The sequence below is a fragment of the Neofelis nebulosa genome, chromosome 16 (genome assembly GCF_028018385.1).
Source record: "Neofelis nebulosa isolate mNeoNeb1 chromosome 16, mNeoNeb1.pri, whole genome shotgun sequence".
Taxonomy (NCBI): Eukaryota; Metazoa; Chordata; class Mammalia; order Carnivora; family Felidae; genus Neofelis; species Neofelis nebulosa.
The window spans coordinates 9,951,367-9,971,703 of record NC_080797.1 but is presented as its reverse complement, the minus strand read 5'-3'; the positions used below and the strand labels follow the sequence as shown (position 1 = coordinate 9,971,703).

General features: G+C 44.7%; 1 protein-coding gene across 16 annotated transcripts in view; it reads left to right on the top strand.

Moving 5' to 3' along the window:
* Window positions 1-20,337, top strand: part of SPECC1 (sperm antigen with calponin homology and coiled-coil domains 1) — a 287,227-nt gene that overhangs the window by 202,932 nt on the left and 63,958 nt on the right. For 10 of the 16 annotated variants that reach the window (XM_058704631.1, XM_058704632.1, XM_058704625.1 and 7 more), the window contains 4 exons: window positions 12,123-12,268; window positions 13,433-13,533; window positions 16,592-16,673; window positions 19,761-19,917. In XM_058704631.1, the coding sequence (XP_058560614.1) occupies window positions 12,123-12,268; window positions 13,433-13,533; window positions 16,592-16,673; window positions 19,761-19,917 (486 nt within the window). Of the gene's footprint in view, window positions 1-3,102; window positions 4,514-11,322; window positions 11,405-12,122; window positions 12,269-12,511; window positions 12,622-13,432; window positions 13,534-16,591; window positions 16,674-19,760; window positions 19,918-20,337 lie in introns of those variants that run through there. The other 6 variants (XM_058704635.1, XM_058704636.1, XM_058704640.1 and 3 more) reach the window with 4 other exon arrangements.

The following is a 20,337-nucleotide window of genomic DNA, read 5'->3' as shown; positions in this document are numbered from 1 at the left end:
TTTTTTTATAGACACTGTACGTATCTCTTTTGATTTTCTAGTGATTTACAAACCTCCCACCCAGATCTAGCAGTTTAATCCCCTATCACAAAACATTTCAGAAGTGTAGAGCTGGCACCATCCCAGAACGTGGCAGATTACTGAAACCCTGCAGGCATCAGTGTGTGCCTCGCCCGTCGTCGTGTCGGGCAGGGCTTCAGACAGTGGCAGGTGCTGCTTTCTTGATCCAATTCTGCAGACGGGCCCTTCCAAAGAATCGACTCTTTGAAAGGTACTCGCCGATGGCCCAGCCACTTCCTGAACCTCCCCCACGAGCAGGACTTGAAACTGACTCACACCCTCAAAGGTCCTGAAGCGACATAGTGTTTCCGTCTTGGCTGAATGGGTTCTTGACTGAAACCCAATTTGACTTTGCCAGTCACCTAGCGAGAACTCGAAAGTCATTCTTGGTTCAGGCACAGCCAACGAACTTGCAGAAAATTCTCTGATGAGGTCCTCCAAGTACAACTGAGAGAAGGTAAGAGCATCAGAAGAGCGCCTCTGTCCTACTATGGGATTAACTGATTCACATTCTCATTTTGCATTAATGGGCATTTGAAGGGATATAATGACGCTGGTAGGTGAGCAAAGAAAGTGCCTGGGTGTGAATACAAGTTAGCCTTTATTAAATCAGAACATTATTTAACCCAGTATTTTCCATCATTCTGAAAACTAGCTCATTAGCAGTCTTTGGTCCTGTTACGTTTTCGAAGGCATTTTGATTTTGGAGTCCGAGTAAACCGATGTGAAGATAGGTAGGTACGAGGCTCTAGTCTTGTCCTTGCCACTAACTTGGCACGGTTTCCTTCCCGGACTGAGCTCCTCTGTCCCTCCAAGCAGGAGATAAGAGTGGCTCGTGATTTAAGGCCCCTGTGTTCTCTGAGACCAGTTGGGCAGCTGGCCCTCCCCTGATGGGAGGGTCAGGAACTCACGTGCCAACAGTGAGTGCCCTCTGCCCAACGAACCTCCCAGACACAGTGGCATCTCCACGTTTTAGCTGGGCTGTGGACCTCCCTTTTCTCTAACAGAAATTTGAACACGCCAATGTAGTTCTTCTTTTTTCTCTTAACTTTATTTATTTATTTATTTTGTGAGAGACAGCACAAGTGGGAAGGGGCAGAGAGAGAGAGGGAGAGACAGAATCCCAAGCAGGCTCCGTGCTGCCAGGGCAGAGCCCGACGTGGGACTCGAACCCACGAACCGTGAGATCATGACCTGAGCTGAAGTCAAGAGCCGGACGCTTAACTGACTGAGCCACCCAGGCGTCTCTGTACAAGCCAGGGTAGTTCTTAGTGGCCTGGAAGTGATCTGTTCTGCCGGACATTGGTAAATTAATGGATGAAAGGATAATAACTTGTTCAACTCTGGCTTCTTTCAGCTTTGAGTCATTAAGAGCAAGACGTTAAAATTAAAACTTTCATCGAAACTAAAACATCACACCTTTTTCTGGAAAAGTCAAGACCTGGGGCCTGACCTTCAGATACAGAGAACGCACACGCAGCCCCACATAGTGACTTGATGGGCCACACGCAACCTTTCTAATGAAGGGACATTGTTGAGCAGTGAGGGACCCAGGCTTCTCCAATGGTAACAGGAAAAGACCTACACTTTTTTTTTCTCTTACTCTGAAACAGTAAAAACCATTATTTTTAGGGTGACTTACTCGGTTTTCACTGTATGTTTATCATATGACCCCAGTAAGCATCCATGGTGAGATCTGAAAAAGAGATCATTAAAAACACTCAACATCTGTGCCTCACAAACCGTAGCGATTTCTAAACAGAATGGCTGAGATTCCGAACGTGTCTAGCTTGTGCCGCTCACTGGCTCTTGTGTTGTCCCCTCTGAAGCGGGCAGCGTGGTGGCATATTATCACTGCCAGACTCTCTGGAATTGGCTCTAACTCTGTGTGCACGGTGTATCCTGCCCTAATGTCCGTCACGTGCCTGTGCCGCCCTCTGTGTTCCCACAGCTGTAACGTGTCACAGCCGCTCGCCGGGGGGCAGGGAGGCGGGGTGGTGGTTCTGGGACTCTCACTGAAAGGCAGAGCCTGGAAGTCCCGAAGTGTAGATTCTCGGAGATCTTCTCCGGTTCTCTTGTTGCAGCGACTTTAATACAGCCTCCCTGGCCCCGCCAGAAGGGTGACCTGTTCTCACGGGGGTTTCTAAGCGGGTTCTGGGCACCTGGGACCGTCAGGGGCCTCTGGTACTTCCTGTGGCCCTCTATATGCAAACTGACCCTCTGGGATCCCAGCACAACCCTTCCACTCCTCATGTTTTCATGGCTGGAATTTGCATCTGTGGCATTGGATACACAGCCTAGAGTCCTAAAGAGCGATGTCTGCATCCCCTAACCCCCATCTTTTTTTTTTTTTTTTTTTAATGTTTGTTTATTTTTGAGAGAGAGAGAGAGAGACAGAGCACGAGAAGGGCAGGGGCAGAGGGAGAGGGAGACAGAATCTGAAGCAGGCTGCAGGCTCCGAGCTGTCAGCACAGAGCCCGATGTGGGGCTCGAACTCAGGAGCCATGAGATCATGAACCAAGTTGAAGTCGGATGCTGAACCAACTGAGCCACCCAGGTGCCTGCCCCCCAAACCCCAGTCTTTACAGAGTTGCTTTGAAAAGTGTGGACGTAAGCTTTCCCTAGGTCTTTAGGACTTTTATGCCTTAATAATAAAAGAAATCCCTTTTTTTTTTTTTTCTTTTTTGGCCTCTACTAGGACAGTGGAGGGATGCCCGAACCGCTCTGTAAATTACAGAGGGGCCTGATTTTGTGCCTCCTGGCGGTCTCTACTTCCCCAGCACAGCTGCCTGTTGGTGAAGGTCTAGCGAGAGGAGGCTGGTGGTGGTGTTTTGAAGTCTCTGGCATGTTCTCTGACTGAAGACCTTTGACTTCCAAAACTGTTAGAGGCACAGGAATGAAAACATGCTGGTCGTATTCTAGATTGCTCGTGTTTCCCCGTGGGTCAGTGTCAGCTACTCCTTCCTCTGTGTGTAGCCTGAGAGCATGTTGCCTCAAGGAACTCCTTTACCAGCCTTTCCCCCTCCATTTCTATTTCCACAGCTCCGTGGTCTCTGTCAGCTAGCAGAGCATTTGCTGGAAGAAAGACAGCCCAGCCCTTGCCATGATGGGAAACTACAGCCATTTCTATATGAGAGGGGGAATAATGTAGAGGAGAAATGACCCCTTTCAAAGAGCCAGATTGTCTCCTTATAACACCCACTGTTTCACACAGAGTCATTGCCATCAAGTCTCTACCTTTTTTCCGCGTTTTGGAATCCACTCATTCATTGTGCACGATCAAAGATGAATGATCCTTCCCTCCTTCCCCCCCCCCCCCCTTTTTTTCTCAGAAGATCCCGAAGTCTTTTATTTGGAGCCTAAGATGAAGTTCTGGAAAACAAAACAAAACAAAAAAAGCACAAGCATGTTGTGAAACATTTTTTTTATGTGCAGCTAGGGTGTTCCGAAGGAGCAGAGGCGAACACAGCCCATGTTTGTGTTTGACTTTCTGGAGTTTATTTCTGTGCTTCCTCTTGAAAATGGTATCTGACAATCTTGGAATTAACACTACTGAAGGCAAAATAGGAAGCCATCTGTGTGAGGTCTCATTCTGAAGAAGCCAGCAGGTTCCGCTTCCTTCATATCAAGTCTCGAATGGGCCCTTTCAGGCTGGGGTCTGACTTCATGGCCTCATCGGACACAAGCCACCGCTAAGTTTGGGGTTGATTTCCCAGATCTCTGTTGGGCTCCACACAAATAGACGTTTGGCTGATAATAAACGATGTAGTTGAAGCAGTAATCTTCCATGGTGACAGTGCCCGTTGGAACCTGACTGAAAATTAGTCAACAACTACAACAGATGCCTCCGGAATAAAACTCGGGAACTGAAAGGCTTTGAATCCAGAAGCGTGTCGTTGAGTGGGATCCAGAATTCAGAGTGTGACGTTAAACTCTGGAAGCACCAAGTTTGTGAAGATCCACGTCAATTCGGCGGCCGCCGTCAGGCACGGCCTCCTGTGGCCCAGACAGTTCTGGATCTTAGCTGTGTGTCTACAGGATGAGACCAGAGTCCCCGTCTGGTACAAGGACGTGAGAAACAGGAACACTGTAACTCAGGAGGATGGTCTGGCATGTCCCAACCAGAGAGCCCAGAATCCCTAGAAACATTTAGCTTGGTGATAGAAAGAAGAGAGTTCAATGCCTTCTCCCTAAAAATAGTTCAGACTCTCGCTGGCCTTGTCCAATTTATATACTGGGAGACCTTTACCTCAGATTGCAAATTTCTTGGAATGCTGTGAAATTCACTTGTCAGGTGTTTTTCAACAGGAACAGTAAGAACATAACCTCAACTTCAGATGCACAGCTATATTTGCACCCCGTATTTCGATCTCTCTTTACTCTGGGTACCGTTGAATATTTTTATACGCAAGCATTTATGAACCGCTAAATAAATATGTTACTATTCAGAAGACACTGTTGCCTGATTTGTAATCACTGGCCACGTTTTCGCAGGGCCTTCGTGTCATCTTGTCCTCCATTTTCTAAGCACACGGAGTTTCAGAACTTTAAAGCCACGTCCAATAACTAGAATTTGAGCTAGAAGCAAGCTGGGCTTTCAGTACAGATTTGTTGATAGGCTGATTTTAAATATGAATGCAGTTTTTAAAAATGATTTCATTACGGTAATAAGAGGGCAAGGGGCAAAAATACTGATTTTGCATAAACCGTCGAAGCAAAACGCCAGTGTTTCAAAAACAAAAAATCTAGTACATGGAATTTGAAGTCTAGATTTGTCTGGTTGAAATGTAAAAATAAATAGGTCACTTGGTGATTGGGTATATTGGACTTCTTCTTAATTATGAATATTTAGGTGTCCGGGTAACAAAAAGGAAATGGATAATGAAGAATAATCTTTTCCCTGGGGTGCCTGGGTGGCTCCGTCGTTAAGCATCTGACTTTGGCTCAGATCATGATCTCACAGTTCATGAGGTCGAGCCCTGCTTCAGGTAAACACAAGTGCCACTTCTCTCTCTCCCTCCCTCCCCCCACCTTCCTCTGCCCCTCCTGAGATTCTCTCTCTCCCTGCCCCTCGGTCACTTGGGCCTTCTCTCTCTTTCTCAAAAAAAAAAAAAGATATATATATATATTTTTTTTTTCTCTCTCTCTAATACCACCCTGTAAGGTAATCAGTGTTCACAGCATGTTTGTTTTTCTTTACCTCCTCCTCTACTCCTAAAAACATATAAGGTTCCTTTTTATTTTTTTTATAAAAATGGCATTATATTCTATACAGTACTCTGCATTTTCACATTTCACTCAACAGTGTACCATGGGCATCCTTCCAGGTCAATATATATGAATTTAACTCATTTTCATAGCTGCCTGGTGTCCTAGAGGATGAATGTGCCCTAGAACATTCGAATATTGTCATATCAGTGAACATCAAGGTTATATTTCATGGTTTTTTACTTTCCCAATAATGGGATAACAGCAGTCCTTATCCACATACACTTATAGATATGTGGTTTTATTTTCATAGGATGGGTTCATAAAAATATGATTGCTATAATGGAGGATATGCACATTTTTTATTTTAATAGATTTGTTAGATTATTTACCTAAGACTTATGACCTTTTATCCTTGACGAGAGTGCCTGTTTATACACAGCCTTAGCAGAAGCAGATAATACCAATCTTAATTTTTGACAGTAGGATAAACAAAAACTTCTATCTCATTAGTACTTTAACTTTGCATTTTCCCGAGCATATTTTTTATGTTAACCATTTGCGTTTTATCTTTTTGAGAATTGCTTGTTTAGCACTTTTGCTTATTTTTTCATTGAGATGATTGTTTTTCTCTTATCCATTTATAAATCAGCATTTTATTAGGGATGTGTATTTATTCCAGTATATTATGGGTCTTTTGGCTCTTCATCTTGATCAGGGAAAATTTTATATTGTTACACAGTGTAATCTGTTAGTATTTTCTTTTACTGTTTCTGGGTTTTGTTTTGTTCTGTTTTGTTTAAGATTTACCCTACCCTAGGTCCACCTGGGTGGCTCAGTTGGTTAAGCATCCGACCTCGGCTCAGGTCATGATCTCATGGTTTGTGAGTTTGAGCCCTGCATTGGGCTCTGTGCTGATGGCTCGGAGCCTGGAGCCTGCTTCGGATTCTGTGTCTCCCTCTCTCTGTCCCTCTCTTGCTCATGCTCTCTCTCTGTCTCTCAAAAATAAAATAAACATTAAAAATGAAAAAAAGGCTTCCCCTACCCTAATCTTACACAAATAGGCTGTCACATTTCCTTCATCTATTTCTTTCTCTCCCTCTCTCTCTCTCTCTCTGTCTCAGATACTTGGTCTACCTTTCTTTGTTTAGTCCGATGTGAGGTATGAGTCTTTTCCTTCCAGGTGGACAGCCAGTCATGCCAGCACCATTTATGATCCAAACCATCCTCTATCCACTAAATCAAAATTCCACCTTTATGTTATATTTTGTCTATATTTAGAGGGATGTTCCTGATATGTTTTCATTTCTTTTTTTCTAAAACTTTTAAACAAAACTGCTTTAATTAGATTGCTGATATCATGTTTTAGACTTGGCCTTTCATCATAAACTGTCATCTTTCATATATTATCCTCTTTTCTTGAATTTTGTTGTATTCTCAAGGCAGTTTCTATCAAGCATATGATTCTGTCTCCTGTCATGAATTTACAAATGTCTGCTCTCCCTTGAGTGCAGTCATTCCTTTCATTTTATGTTATGGAATCTGTGCATAGATCAGGGCATGTCTTAGGGCAGGGCAGATAATTGCCTATCTCCTCTTCTTGTTTAAATGGGTTAGCGTATCAGGGCCTGACGTTTGCCCAAGATCAGTGTCTATAGGTGCTGCTTATGTCTGTACCCACTTTGCCTGACTACTGCTAAAATCTTTTCATGTCTTAAAAAGATATGAAGAGGGGCGCCTGGGTGGTTCAGTCTGTTAAGTGTCCGACTTCAGCTCAGGTCATGGTCTCGCGGTTCTTGAGTTCGAGCCCCGCGTCGGGCTCTGTGCTGACAGCTCAGAGCCTGGAACCTGCTTCGGATTCTGTGTCTCCTTCTCTCTCTGCCCCTCCCCTGTTTGCACTGTGTGTCTCTCCCTTCCAAAAATAAACATTAAAAAAAAATTTTTTTTTAAAGGATACAAAGGAAGGTTCTTTTTTTTTTTTTTTTTTTTCAAGTTTATGTATTTATTTTGAGACAGAGAGAAAGAGAGGAAGGGGCAGAGAGAAAGGGAGAGAATCCCAATTAGGCTCTCCACTGTCAGCGCAGAGCCCAATGAACCGTGAAATCATGACCTGAGCCGAAGTTGGGCACTTAACTGACTGAGCCACCCAGGCGCCCGAGAAGGAAGGTTCTTTAAGGTAAATTGGTGTTACATATCGGAGACACAGAAGCTCAAATAAAGTACAGAGGAACAGGTTCGTAGTGGGTGAAATTCATGTGTCCAGTTCTTTCTCTGGTGAAACTAATTGTGGGAACCAGCATCCTGGGTCTGCTTTTGCTAGCCATTGTCCATTTTAGGGGCATGCTGTGGCTCTTCCTAATCTGCCCCTTTCTGCTACTGTCCTTTTACTTGGGATAAACCATCTCTGGCCTCTTCGGACAGTCCTATGTTAATGTCATCCAGCCCTTGCAGGAAGAATGCTCTGTCTCAGGGCTTCCTCTGCTCCTCTGAGGCCCAGCTCCCTAACGGGGGCCGTCGCAGGAGCTTCCCCACGTCTTCATTTTCTCTGAAAGGGAATCGGGAATCAAGCCATAGTGTTCACTTTCCATCCCTCCCCCCACTCCTCCCACTTACTCTCTATGTAGCAGAAAGTCCTCAAAGCTCAGGCCAGGTAGAGGCTGTCTTTCTGTAGCGTCCGGTGCTGAGGCAGGATTTCCACAGTGACTCTCACTGCTGGGATTTGGAGATCAGGATGCCTGTGTTAAATTGCTGTCTTACCCTGTTTGTTTGTTTTTTTTTAGTTTTTTTTTTTCAACGTTTTTAATTTATTTTTGGGACAGAGAGAGACAGAGCATGAACGGGGGAGGGGCAGAGAAAGAGGGAGACACAGAACCGGAAACAGGCTCCAGGCTCCGAGCCATCAGCCCAGAGCCCGACGCGGGGCTCGAACTCACGGACCACGAGATCGTGACCTGGCTGAAGTCGGACGCTTAACCGACTGCGCCACCCAGGCGCCCCTTACCCTGTTTGTTTTACTGCCGTGTCTACGCTTCTACTGAAATTCCAGAATGGGATTGGGGAAAACACGGATACCTGAGAGCCAGAATAGTTAGGCATTTCTGTTTCACTCTAGAGCTGCAGACTGCTTTTAGATTTGTCCCACGCACGACAGTAAGAAACACGTGGAGAAAATTGCATTCCATGCAAGGGCGTAGAATGAGCAAAGGCACAGACGGAAGACCTAAACGGAACAGAGCCCCGGGTAGCTAGGGTTGTAGCCCAGAAGCTAGGTGAGTGGAGGGGAGGGAGAGGTTATGAGTCTTATGGCGCCAGGAAGGGCCTGGAGCTGGGCTCACTCAGGTTTTCAGGAACATGACTGGTCTTCTTTACAGATACTGACCTGCCGGTTATGAAGGTAGCGGTGGTGTCACACAGAGTTACTTTTGAATACTTTAAAACTAAGCATCAGGGCCCCCCCGGGGGGCTCAGCCGGTTACGCGTCTGACTCACGCGTCTCACTGTTCGTGGGTTCGAGCCCCGCGTCGGGCTCGGTGCTGACGGCTCGGAGCCCGGAGCCTGCTTCGGATTCTGCGTCTCCTCCTCTCTCTGCCCTTCCCCTGCTCTCTCTCTCTCTCTCTCTCTCTCTCTCTCTCTCTCTCTGTCTCTCTCAAACCTAAAATAAAAACATCAAAACAAGTTTTAAACTAAGCGCATACAAGAGCTCACATGTTACATTCTTGCATCAACATGGACCTGGATGCTGAAATAAGTGTTGTGGAAAGTCAGCACCACTTGAAGACTCTATCTTTAACCAAAGAGAGCAGTGAATCAGAGAGACTGGGTAACATTTTGAAAATAAAAGATGACTGCAGACACAGGGGCACATACGTTTAAATTACAACCAAAGACCTAGAAGGTACAGCAACAGTGAGTACGTGGTCCTCGCCTGCAACGGTCGGTCATTCTCAGGTATGGGCTGCCCCTTCCTAAGAGCAGATTACTGCATGAAAATAAGAGCAATGAAATAAATACTGATAGCATTTTTAAAAATACACGTTAAGTAAATTACATAACGTTTTTAAGATACATGGTACTTATTATGAAGCTGTACACAAAATTTTTTTTTTTTTTTTTTTGGCAAAAATCGTTCATTATTATCATAGTCTTACATTCTGGAATCAGATGGAGACACGCCTCATTTTTGTTGTTCTCATCGTGCCCCCTAAGCACACGGCAGCTCCTTTATCTGCGAGGCACCTGAATATAGAGAGACTGCTTGCTCGATGCTACAGGGAAATCGAATACTAGGCGTATTGAAAGATAGTATCTTTGTGTACAGTTGTCCCTTCAAAACCATGGAAGCTGTACTTCTGGGTGACGTAGGAGATTTTCAAAGTTCATTTGATGATATGTGTGTGTGGGTCTTGTTCTACAGATTGACCTTCGAACCTAACATCTGTCTTCAGGACATAATAGCTAGCATAGAACAAATTCCTAACCTTGGAGCTTTTCCTGCATTTAATGAATTCGTGACAATGCACCTGCTACATGCTTAATGTTTCTTAACATCCTTTATAGAATACAGAGTCTTACTCTTCCTTAGAACAGACAAAATGTAGGATTTCATTTATTGCCAGGGTTGTTACTGGTCGATCTAGGACAATCCTAACAGGCTGGCCTAAAGGAATTTCAGATCTATTGATGATTAAGGTGCTGTGCTAATAAAAAAAACAATAGTGTTCTTAATAACCGTTTTCTATGGTTCTTCAATTCAGGCTTTGTTTTGTGAATCCTTCTCCTACCCCTGACATGCGTGTGCGTGCACATATACACATGCATCCCTGTTATATAACATGGCGGGGCAGAGGGTGGTATTTGGTTCAGTAGCTTCTCCGATCTGCTTAAACAACTTGCAGAGTTCCCTACTACTGACTCTTACTGTTCTAGGCAAGCCGACTGATCATTTGAAATATAGTCTTGGGGTATCTGAAGGCCAGAGGACTGGGAATCGGCTCTTGGACGCTTGCTCTTTTCTAAATGAGCCTTCCTATTAATCATTTGATCTGTTGAATCACAGAGAAATGTAGGTGATTGAAGGAAATACCTTGGCAGAAGGTAGGATTGTTTGCATTAAATTATCAAGGAACCAAAGGAAAATCAATTTTTAAAAAAGATCTTCCTTTGGGATGCCTGAGTGGCTCGTTCGGTTAAACATCCAACTCTTGATTTCAGTTCAGGTCATGATCTCACGGTCCATGAGTTCGAGCCCTGCATTGGGCTCTACGCTGACAGTGCGGAGCCTGCTTGGGATTCTCTGTCTTTCCCTTTCTCTCTGCCCCTCCCCTACTTGTGCGTGCATGCGGTCTCTCTCTCTCTCTCTCTCTCTCTCAAAAAAAAAAAAAAAAAAAAAAAGATCTTCCTTTGAAGGGTGCCCTGAGTTTCTGCAAAGCCCCGTTGGGAGCCCGTCCTTTAAATGGGTTGGTGAGAAGGTGGTTCACTTTGTTTCTGACCTTCCTCGGAATGGCCGGGACACAAATTGGAGATTTTTTTTTTTTCTGCTTGTACCTAACCTGATTTCATTCTATTTCTGCGTATTCACCACTTGATTTTATACTGTATAACACAATGGGGAAAATACAAAAACCAAACTCATTCAGTTAAAAAAAATTGGGGGGGTTGCGGTGGGCGTCTGGGTGGCTCAGTCGGTTAAGCATCCAACTTCGGCTCAGGTCATGGTCTCACAGTTCGTGAGTTTGAGCCCCACATCGGGCTCTCTGGTCTCAGCGCAGAGCCCACCTCAGATCCTCTGTCTCCCTCTGTCTCTGCCCCTCCCTGGCTCTCTCTTTCTCTATCTCAAAAATAAATAAACATTAAAAACATTTTTTTAAAACCCAGCTCCCTACCAGTTTCTGAAGTTCCTGGTATTTTCTTTCAAGGAAGTCACCAGGTTATTGATTTTTTTTTTTTTTTTTTTTTTTTACTCAAAAGAAGGGAGAGACAAAAGTGTAGGACAGCATGATTTCAATGTTTTAAGTTCTGCCTCACTAAAATTTATTTTGTTCACATCGATCACAGAGCAACAGAAGAAAGCTTTGAGAATTAAGGACAAGTAAATTCAACCACGGAAGCTTATGAGCAGCTGGATTGATCCCAGAAAGATCAGTAAACAAATATTTTAAACTTCCACTGACCTTATTAAAATACACTGCCAGAAATATTCTGTTTGAGCCATTCTCATAAATGAGTCATCTTCCAAAAACAGCTGGTAGCAATTTGCTATAAGAAAAAGAGTAGTGACTTAGAAATCAGAAGATTGGGAGGTCTTGCCTTGGCTCGTTCACAGGGAGATTAAATGACACGCTAACATGTCCCAGATGAGGCACAAGAGAATTGAATCAGATGACCTGTCTTTAAAAGACCCCTTCATGGGGCACCTGGGTGGGTGGTTAAGCGTCCTACTTCAGCTCAGGTTATGATCTCACGGTCATGATCTCTCGAGCCCCACATCGGGCTCTGTGCTGACAGCTCAGAGCCTGGAGCCTGCTTCTCATTCTGTGTCCCCCTATCTCTCTCTCTCTCTCTCTCTCTCTCTCTCTCTCTCTCTCTCTCTCTCAAAAATATTAAGAACATTAAAAAATTTTTTTAAATACTTTCCTGGCCATTCCCAAGAAAACATCTCTGATAAAAATAGAGGGCAGTACCTATATTATTTCCCAGAGAGGCAAAGTGGATACAGAAAATGAGATTTTAAATTGGGGATCCTCCTTCCGGATTTGTTTTTCTCGGCATTGTTTCTGTTTCCATCTGTGTCTCTTCCCCCCCCCCCCCGGGAACATCCTCCACCTTTTCAATTTGCCGTACTCTTTACCATGCAGACCTGTGAATGAAGAGTCAGAACCCCCCGAGGTCGATGCTCCCAGCCGGTGGCATGGCGTCTATGTGAACAGAACATCTCCGACGCCTTCGGAATCTGCGACCACCGTTAAGTCCCTCATCAAGTCATTTGACTTGGGACGTCCAGGTATTTCATCATTTGGTCTCACGAATCCAACTCAGATTCAGACGGTGGCCCCACATACCAAGCTGTCTCTACTCCACGCTGGCCCCAGATTAATGCAACCACAAGGGCTCGTCTACATCATTCTGCATGTAGCTGCCGTGTACAAGAGACTTCTGCAGCCTTGCTGAAGCTCCCGTAAGACAACCCTGAAGAGTCTGTGTCACACGTAATACAGCCGCCTCTTTCTCTCCACCTCTTCCTTAGCTTTAATTCCAGACGTGCCACGTTCCTCTCCTGCCTCTGTGTCCGTTAAACTCAGGTTACCACCACTTGCCTTCTTACCGTCTCATGAGAGTTAGCAGGGTCAACCGGAGGCTTCATTTCCTAGAAAATGAGGTGCTGTTGAATCTATGCATTTGGCTCTCTTGTTGGACACCCCCCGCTGCCGGCCTTGCTCGTCTCACAACATACCGTTAGACTTTTCTCTCCCTGGTCTTGTGTGCGACTGCCTGTTCTCACCTGTCATGCCTGATCTTGATACATTCCCAGATTTTTCTGTAAATGTCTCTCTGGCTCCCGGTTCACCGTTATTCACTGTTAACTGTGTACGTGAGGAAAATGCATGTTGCCACTCTGCGCGCATAAATATAGTAGATGGAAGAAACCAAATGTGCATCTGTCCAAAATAGCAGTATATTTCTTCTCTTGACCGCAACAGATACGCCTGTGGTGTCGGGAGACTAGAGTTATTACCCCTAGCTAATCCTAGGATGTACCTGGTTGTCTTTGCTAAAATAGTTAGTAGCTAAGTTAGATGAAGATTAGCCTGCAAATATTAAAAGAGATGAAAGCCGGTGACTACGTTCAGTCTGCGAAGATAGGAAGTGAATGAACAGTGAATGGGTTGTGCAAGGATTTTCCTGCTCCTTCTGGCCGTAGATGCCTCGTCACGTGTTTTCTTCCCCCCGTCACTGTGTGTCCCACCTCTAAGAGCAACCCCCAGGTAGTTGGCTCCTCCCCGCTCCTTCCCCTGTTCAGCACTAGTGCAGAGGAGAGAACAGAGTGGTACCTTAGAAGCATCCTGGGATGCCTTTGTAGTCACCAAAACAGTAACAAATGAGGAGCTGTTACTCGCTGTTTTGAACCGGAACTGCGTACAAATGTCCTCTTCTCTTTGCTTGGCAGGTGGAACCGGACAGAATATTTCTGTCCATAAAACCCCCAGAAGCCCCCTGAGTGGGATCCCCGTGAGGACCACTCCAGCTGCTGCGGTTTCTCCAATGCAGGTAAGAGAGCTTTGGCCACGTGGGTGGTGGCCCGTGCCACGTGGTATCATCGTGGTGTCTTGTGCCCAGGCAAGTCGCAAAGGGAAAGTGAAAACCCAATTGTTTTATTCTTTGAGGCACATTGAACATCGTTTTTAATAGGAGTAAGATAATAATAATGAAACTTTCGTTAAAGATTACAATTCTAGGGGTGCCTAGGTGGCTCAGTCAGTTAAGCGTCCTACTTCAGCTCGGGTCATGATCTCGCAATACGTGAGTTCGAGCCCCGCGTCGGGCTCTCTGCTGACAGCTCACGGGCTGGAGCCCGCTTCACATTCTGTGTCTCCCTCTCTCTCTGCCCCTCCCCTGCTCTTGTGTGTGTGCTCTCTCTCTCTCTCTCAAAAATAAACGTTAAAAAAAAATTTTTTTAATTATAATTCTGGGCACCTGGGTGGCTCAGTCAGTTAAGCATCTGACTCTTGATTTCTGACAGTGCAGAGCCTGCTTGGGATTCGCTGTCTCCCTCTCTCTCTCTCTGCCCCTCCCCTGCTCACACAGGTGCACTTTGTCTTTCTCTCTCTGTCTCTCTCAAAATAAATAGATATTTTTTAAAAATTTTAACAATTGCAGTTCTGAGGCCTGATAAAGATCCAAGAGAAGCACGCTAAACCTCATATAATTTTGTTTGTAAGGTATATTTAAAATTTTCAGTTAACCGAAGATTGTAATTTTTACCAGAAGTGGATATTGAACTAGTTATTTTTCTCAAAGAATTGTGTCTTTTCTTTTTTTTCCCAAAAGCCCCCCAGAGAGGGAAAACATTTATAATTTGTAAGTTCTTAGAGTTCACTGGGTACAATCTGTGTCACCTTTGCCGTTTTGTGAAGGTTCTAGATCAGAGCTACTTGGCATTTTCAGGGTCCAGAGTGCTAACCGTTACACCATGGAACCCACTCGCTACTTGGCATTTTCTAAGGCTGGGGCTTTCAGTGTCATTGGTAACATTCAGCACTCTGCTCTCTCTGAGCCAAGGGTAATGTTGTCATTAACAAGTACCCTTTTGGGGCACCTGGGTGGCAGTCGGTTAAGCGGCCGACTTTGGCTCAGGTCATGATCTTACCGTTTGGGAGTTTGAGCCCCACGTTGGGCTCTGTGCTGACAGCTCAGAGCCTGGAGCCTGCTTCACATTCTGTGTCTCCCTCTTTCTCTGCCCCCCACCCCCACTCCCGCTCACACCCTGCCTCTCTCTCTCTCTCAAAAATAAATAAACATTAAAAAAAACACGTATAGCTTGAATGTTTCCGCATGTACACACCCCTGCAGCCAACACCAAGGTAAAGCATTCTCGTCACCCCAGAAGGCACCCCCCATGCCACCACCCAGTCAGTCATCTCTTAAAGTAGCCATTATTCTGACCTCTGTTACCATTGGATCAGTGTCACACTGACCTAACCATTGTAAAAGGGAGTGACTTAAAAATCTCCCTTGCTCCCTAGCCCCAGAAAGAACCACTGTTGATGGCTTGTTGTGTATCCTTCTAGATGTTTTTCTTTAGCATAAAAGTGTGTGTGGTTGGGGAAGGGGGAGGGAGAGAAAGTTTTATAAATTAGATTACACTAAACATCATTCGGACACTGGCTCATTCCACTTTGTCGTTGGAATGGAACCCATGAGGGCAGGGATTTTTATCTGTTTTGCTTGCTATTCTGTCTTTTGCCTGGAACAGTGGCCGGCACATAGTTCTATCACAGTACAAGCTCAGTAAATATTTGTTGAATGAATGAAGGAAGCTATCAGAGACATCTTTACATGTCAGTATTTGGAAAAAATACTGCATTCTTTTTTTTTTTAATTTTTTTTAATGTTAATTTATTTTAGAGAGAAAAAGAGACAGAGTGTGAGCAGGGGAGGGGAAGAGAGAGAGGGAGACACAGAATCTGAAGCAGGCTCCAGGCTCTGAGCTGTCAGCACAGAGCCCGATGCAGGGCTCAAACTCATCAACCGTGAGATCATGACCTGAGCTGAAGTCAGACGCTTAACTGACTGAGCTACCCAGGTGGCTCCCCTCCTTCTTTTTTTTAAGGCTGAATAATATTTCAGTGTATGTAAATACCACATTTTGTTTATCCATTCATCTGTCCATGGACATTTAGGTTGTTTCTGCCTCTTGACTATTGTGAGTAATGCTGCAACAAACATGGGTGTGCAAAAATGTCTTCTAGATTCATTTTTTTTGGATATAGACCCAGAAGTGAGACTGCTGGATTGTGTAAGAGTTCTATTTTTAATTTTTTGAAGAGCCTCCCTACTATTTTCCAAAGCGGGTGCACCATTTTATATGCCCACCAGCAGTGCACAAAGATTTTAATTTTTCTGCAGTTTGATCAACACTTGTTATTTTCTCTCTCTCTCTCTCTCTCTCTCTCTCTTTTTAAAATAATGACCCTTCTAACAGATGTGAAGTGATATCTCATTGTGGTCTTGATTTGCATTTCCCTGATGATTAGTGAAGTTGAGCATCTTTCCATATACCTGTTGGCCATTCAGAAACAGTATTTTTACACACCTCCTTGAATATACGTAGAATTTTCCAGGAAGGTACTCACAAAGCTGATTAATTATGATTAATTAGGAGAAGAAACAGGTGGTGGGAGTGAGAGGGAGACTCTTTCCATTTTATGTCCTTTCTGTTCTTTTGAGGATCGGGCCAATTGCATTTATTACCTATTCAAATAAATAAGTTGTGTTTTTTTTTTTTTCAATGTATATTTATTTTTGAGAGAGAGGGTGAGCACAAGCAGGGGAGCGGCAGAAAGAGAAAGAAAGAGAGACACAGAATCCACAGCAGGCTCCAGACCTCGTGCGGGACTTGAACCCACAGACTCTGGGGTCACGACCTGAGCTGAAATCGGATGCGTAACCCACTGAGCCACCCCGGTGCCCCTAAATAAGTTGTTTTAAAACCTCCCTCTCGTGATTCTGATGAGTTTAAGAACCGTTGTGTGGACACACACGCCTTGTTTACGCTGTCCTTGGGGTCACAAGCTCACCTGTGCTGCTGTGCCTTTTGGTTTTTTAGAGACACTCCACTTACAGTAGCGTTCGGCCAGCCAGCAAAGGTGTGAGTCAGCATTTGGATCTTCCAGAACTTCCACTCTCAGGTAATACAAACACCTTTGACTTATTTTTTTGTGCGGTCAACGTTTCTTCTTTGCCTGAAACCGAGCTTAGAAAAATAATCCATGGCATTTATCTCAAACAGTTGAAAACCCCAAATGTTTTGTGTGATGGGTGTTGGATCCTGTTTCCTGCCAGCTGTCCTTCCCAGCGTGCATGTGTTCAGGAGAAATGTTCAGATTTGCGGGGGGGGGGGGGGGGGTTGCTTGCTTTTTACTGAATCTCAAGGGAATAATTTACAATCTTTAGAAGTCACTATTTTAAGAAAAAAATTTTATCTGATTCTAAAGGTCTGTTGCTTCCACAATTCCTGAAATATGCCTCTTTAGGGCTCTGTCTCTGAGCGTAGTCCCCTTCCTGTTGTTAGCGCGGGTATTTTATTTACTTATTTTGAGAGAGAAAGCATGAGCGGGGGAGGGGTGGACAGAGAGGGAGAGGGAGAGAATCCCAAACAGGCTCCGCACTGTCAGCACAGAGCCTGCTCGGGATTCTCTTTCTCTCCCTCTCTCTCTGCCCCTCCCTTGTGTGCATGCACTCTGTCTCTCAAGATAAATAAATAAACGTAGGAAAAAAAAAAAAAAAAAAAAAAGGAAGAACACTGTCTGGCTCATAGTATCGCTCCAAGGGCTGAGTGAGTGAACGCGGCCGGGTGTGGGGTGGGTGCTGTGGAAGTCTTGGCTGTTACCACTCTAACGTCTGGTCTCTTGGAATCCGTTCGCCTGTCAGAACAAAGAGGCATTAGCAGAATGTTAAGCTTGTCCTGAGTATTTACCCTAGAAATTTATGTGTATGACTCTGTGGTCACTGTTGTGAGGAAACAAAAAAGATAAAAAAGAAGGCGAACACCAAATGAATTATTTGCCGGTGCCTCACAGGAAGGCCAGAAAGCCGGAAATCTAGATTGCATAGATAGAAGTCCTGTGTTGCTAAGCATCAGACAAAACTTCTGTAACACGGTGTGAATCTAAAGGAATTCCAGCCGTTGTTCTTTTAGATCATGGTCAAACACCATTAGGTTCCTTCTTAACATAGTTATTTCTGAAATAACTATTGCTATTGTTTTGGTCTTTCACTGGAAAGTCTTTAACCTTAACCACCTTATTTTCTTTCACTTCTGAATTTTGTTTTCTTTTTTTCGTGGAATAAGAGGATTTTAAACGTACGTAGATACTGAAACTGACAATGTGAGGACCGCCTCAGCCCGTCCCCTGCATTTTACATGCGAGAGATTCAAGCCCTACGGAGACTAATTGATTTATAACTGGTCCCACCGATTCTGAATGACTCTGGGACCAAGATAGGATTTTTTTTCTGATTCTTTTCACCATGTTGCCTTTTGGAAATGAGGCTGGTGATTGCTCTGATCAGATAGTGACAATGGTTTATGTAGGACTTGATAATGACCTCAAGGAAGAAGAAGAAAATGGTGTCTAAGGGCAGGAGAATAAGAAAAAACAAAGGGTAAGTGAGTCCAGTAGAACAGGTCATTATTTCTCTGGAAACTAGAGAAATGGAGGGAGGCCAAAACAGGGTATTGGAAAGCCACCCGATTTGAGTTCCTACACTTGCCATATAGTGGAAAATAAGGAATAAGTTGATTATATAATACCTATAACATAAAAGTTACCATCTTAACCATTTTTAAATGTACTAGGTGAGCTTTAGGTCATAACATTTGTCTTCTCTGTTCCTCCCATTTTAAAATTTCCTTTGGTGGGGAGCCGGGGTGGCTCAGTCAGTTAAGCATCTGACTCTTGATCTCCACTCAGGTCTTAATCTCAGAGTCATGAATTCAAGCCCTGTGTTGGGCTCTGCGCTGGGCGTGAGGCCTATTAAAAAAAAAAAAAAAATTTTTTTTTTTCCCTTTTGTGTCAAGAAACCATTTGTTTAATTGACAAGATAAATACTGACGCCAAAGCCATACTGGCTCTTGCCCTGAAGTAAACAGTTTATTGTCAGCACCCGCTCTTTTCGCCCACCAGGCACCTGTCTACCCGGATGATTCTATTTACCATACTAAAAAAGGATTACATGGTAAAAGTTGCTTGCATTCAACCCAGCCTTGCCAAGACTGAGGTCATCAAAAGCTGCCAAAGTGGGATTAATGCGCTGTTTTTGTTGTTTTCTTCAGTGATGTAAACACTGTTTTCCCTCTGCTCTTCCAGGCTAATTAGCCTCACTCCCCACTTTACTACCCATAATTGGTGGCTCTTAGCTGTACAAGTATTGTTTTCTTCCGTGACTGTGGTGTCATAGGAGGCGACCATGGGCTTAGCCTGGTCACAGAGGCCTGTCGTGTGGCATTGAGCAAATCACTGTGTTCTCTGCCGTTGCCCCCGTTAACTACAGACCAGACCATCTCAAATTTTCCTCCCATTCTATACCCTTGTGGTCCTTTAAGAAACATCATCGGGACGATCCAGCCTGTTTCATCAACGTGTTTTGGTTTCTAATATAACAGCAGAGAGGAGCCTTTAAAGAATTATTTTTGCTTATTTGTAAGCAAGCCAGACCCTATGACTGGAATGGCTTGCTTTCTTGCAAAATAGTTATCAATTCTTGGAAAAGTAACCAGCTTTTTGCCTGCTGCCACCTGTGACTTGAAAATCCCACTGGGCACCTACCTGCCAGCTCTCTCTCTCTCTCTCTCTCTCTCTCTCTCTCTTGCTCTCTCTCTCTCTCAGATGCCCGTTGATTAAAACAAAGTGCTTTACTTGGGGACAGGGCTGGTTTTGTGGGCGTGTGACCCGTGCAGAGCTCTTGGAAGGGCTTCAGTTCAGTGTTCCACAGGTGCCATCTTGAAATTCATCATAATTCTTGAAGAAGAGGCTAATTTGTCAATAGTCTCTATGAGTCTTGTAGTCAGTCCTGCCTGGAGAATCCTTTCTAGAAAACACTATGTCCCTATTTGCATTTTTATTACTTAATCGGAAACTGTATCTGTAAATCTATATCTGTTATATATATTTGTACTTGAGAATAAGATGAGAATTATATGGTACTTGAGAAGAAAGCGTGGTGACCAGATTTCTCTTCTTCAGGAATAGGTGATTATGTTGTTGTTCACACAGATCTTCTAAAGGGAAGGGGTGAGGACCTGAAACCGGACCCTTACCTCCGCAAGAGCCCCTCGCTCGAGTCTCTGAGCAGACCCCCTTCTCTGGGCTTCGGGAACACGAGGCTGCTGAGCGCTTCCACGGGGGGCTTGAAACCACAAAGCAAACTCAGGTATCGCATTTGAATCAGTGAGAAAGCACTGGGCTGATGACCTTGTGTTCTTCCTTCTGTTTTATCCCCTCTGGTCAGGTTCCTTCTTGCGTATATTTCCTGAATGAAAACGACCCAGACTCGGCACCTGCCCTCAGCAAGAGAGGAGGGCACTGCACCGCAGGACGGTGCGGAGTGAAATAAGAGCTGTAGAAAAAGAAGTATAAGCAGACTCCGTGGGGAGTCGTTAGTTGGATGAGGAAGTCGGGAGTGAGGAGGCAGCGTTTCTGCCACAGGGGTCCTGCAGGCGTCACCTTGAGGCTCTGCTGGACGTTCGGGGAACTGGCGGTGGTTTAGTTTGGTTAGACTGGGCTGCGGGCCGCATGAGGGCAGGGGCCCCGGCACACACATCATCAACGTCAGGATTGGCCAGGAGGCAGA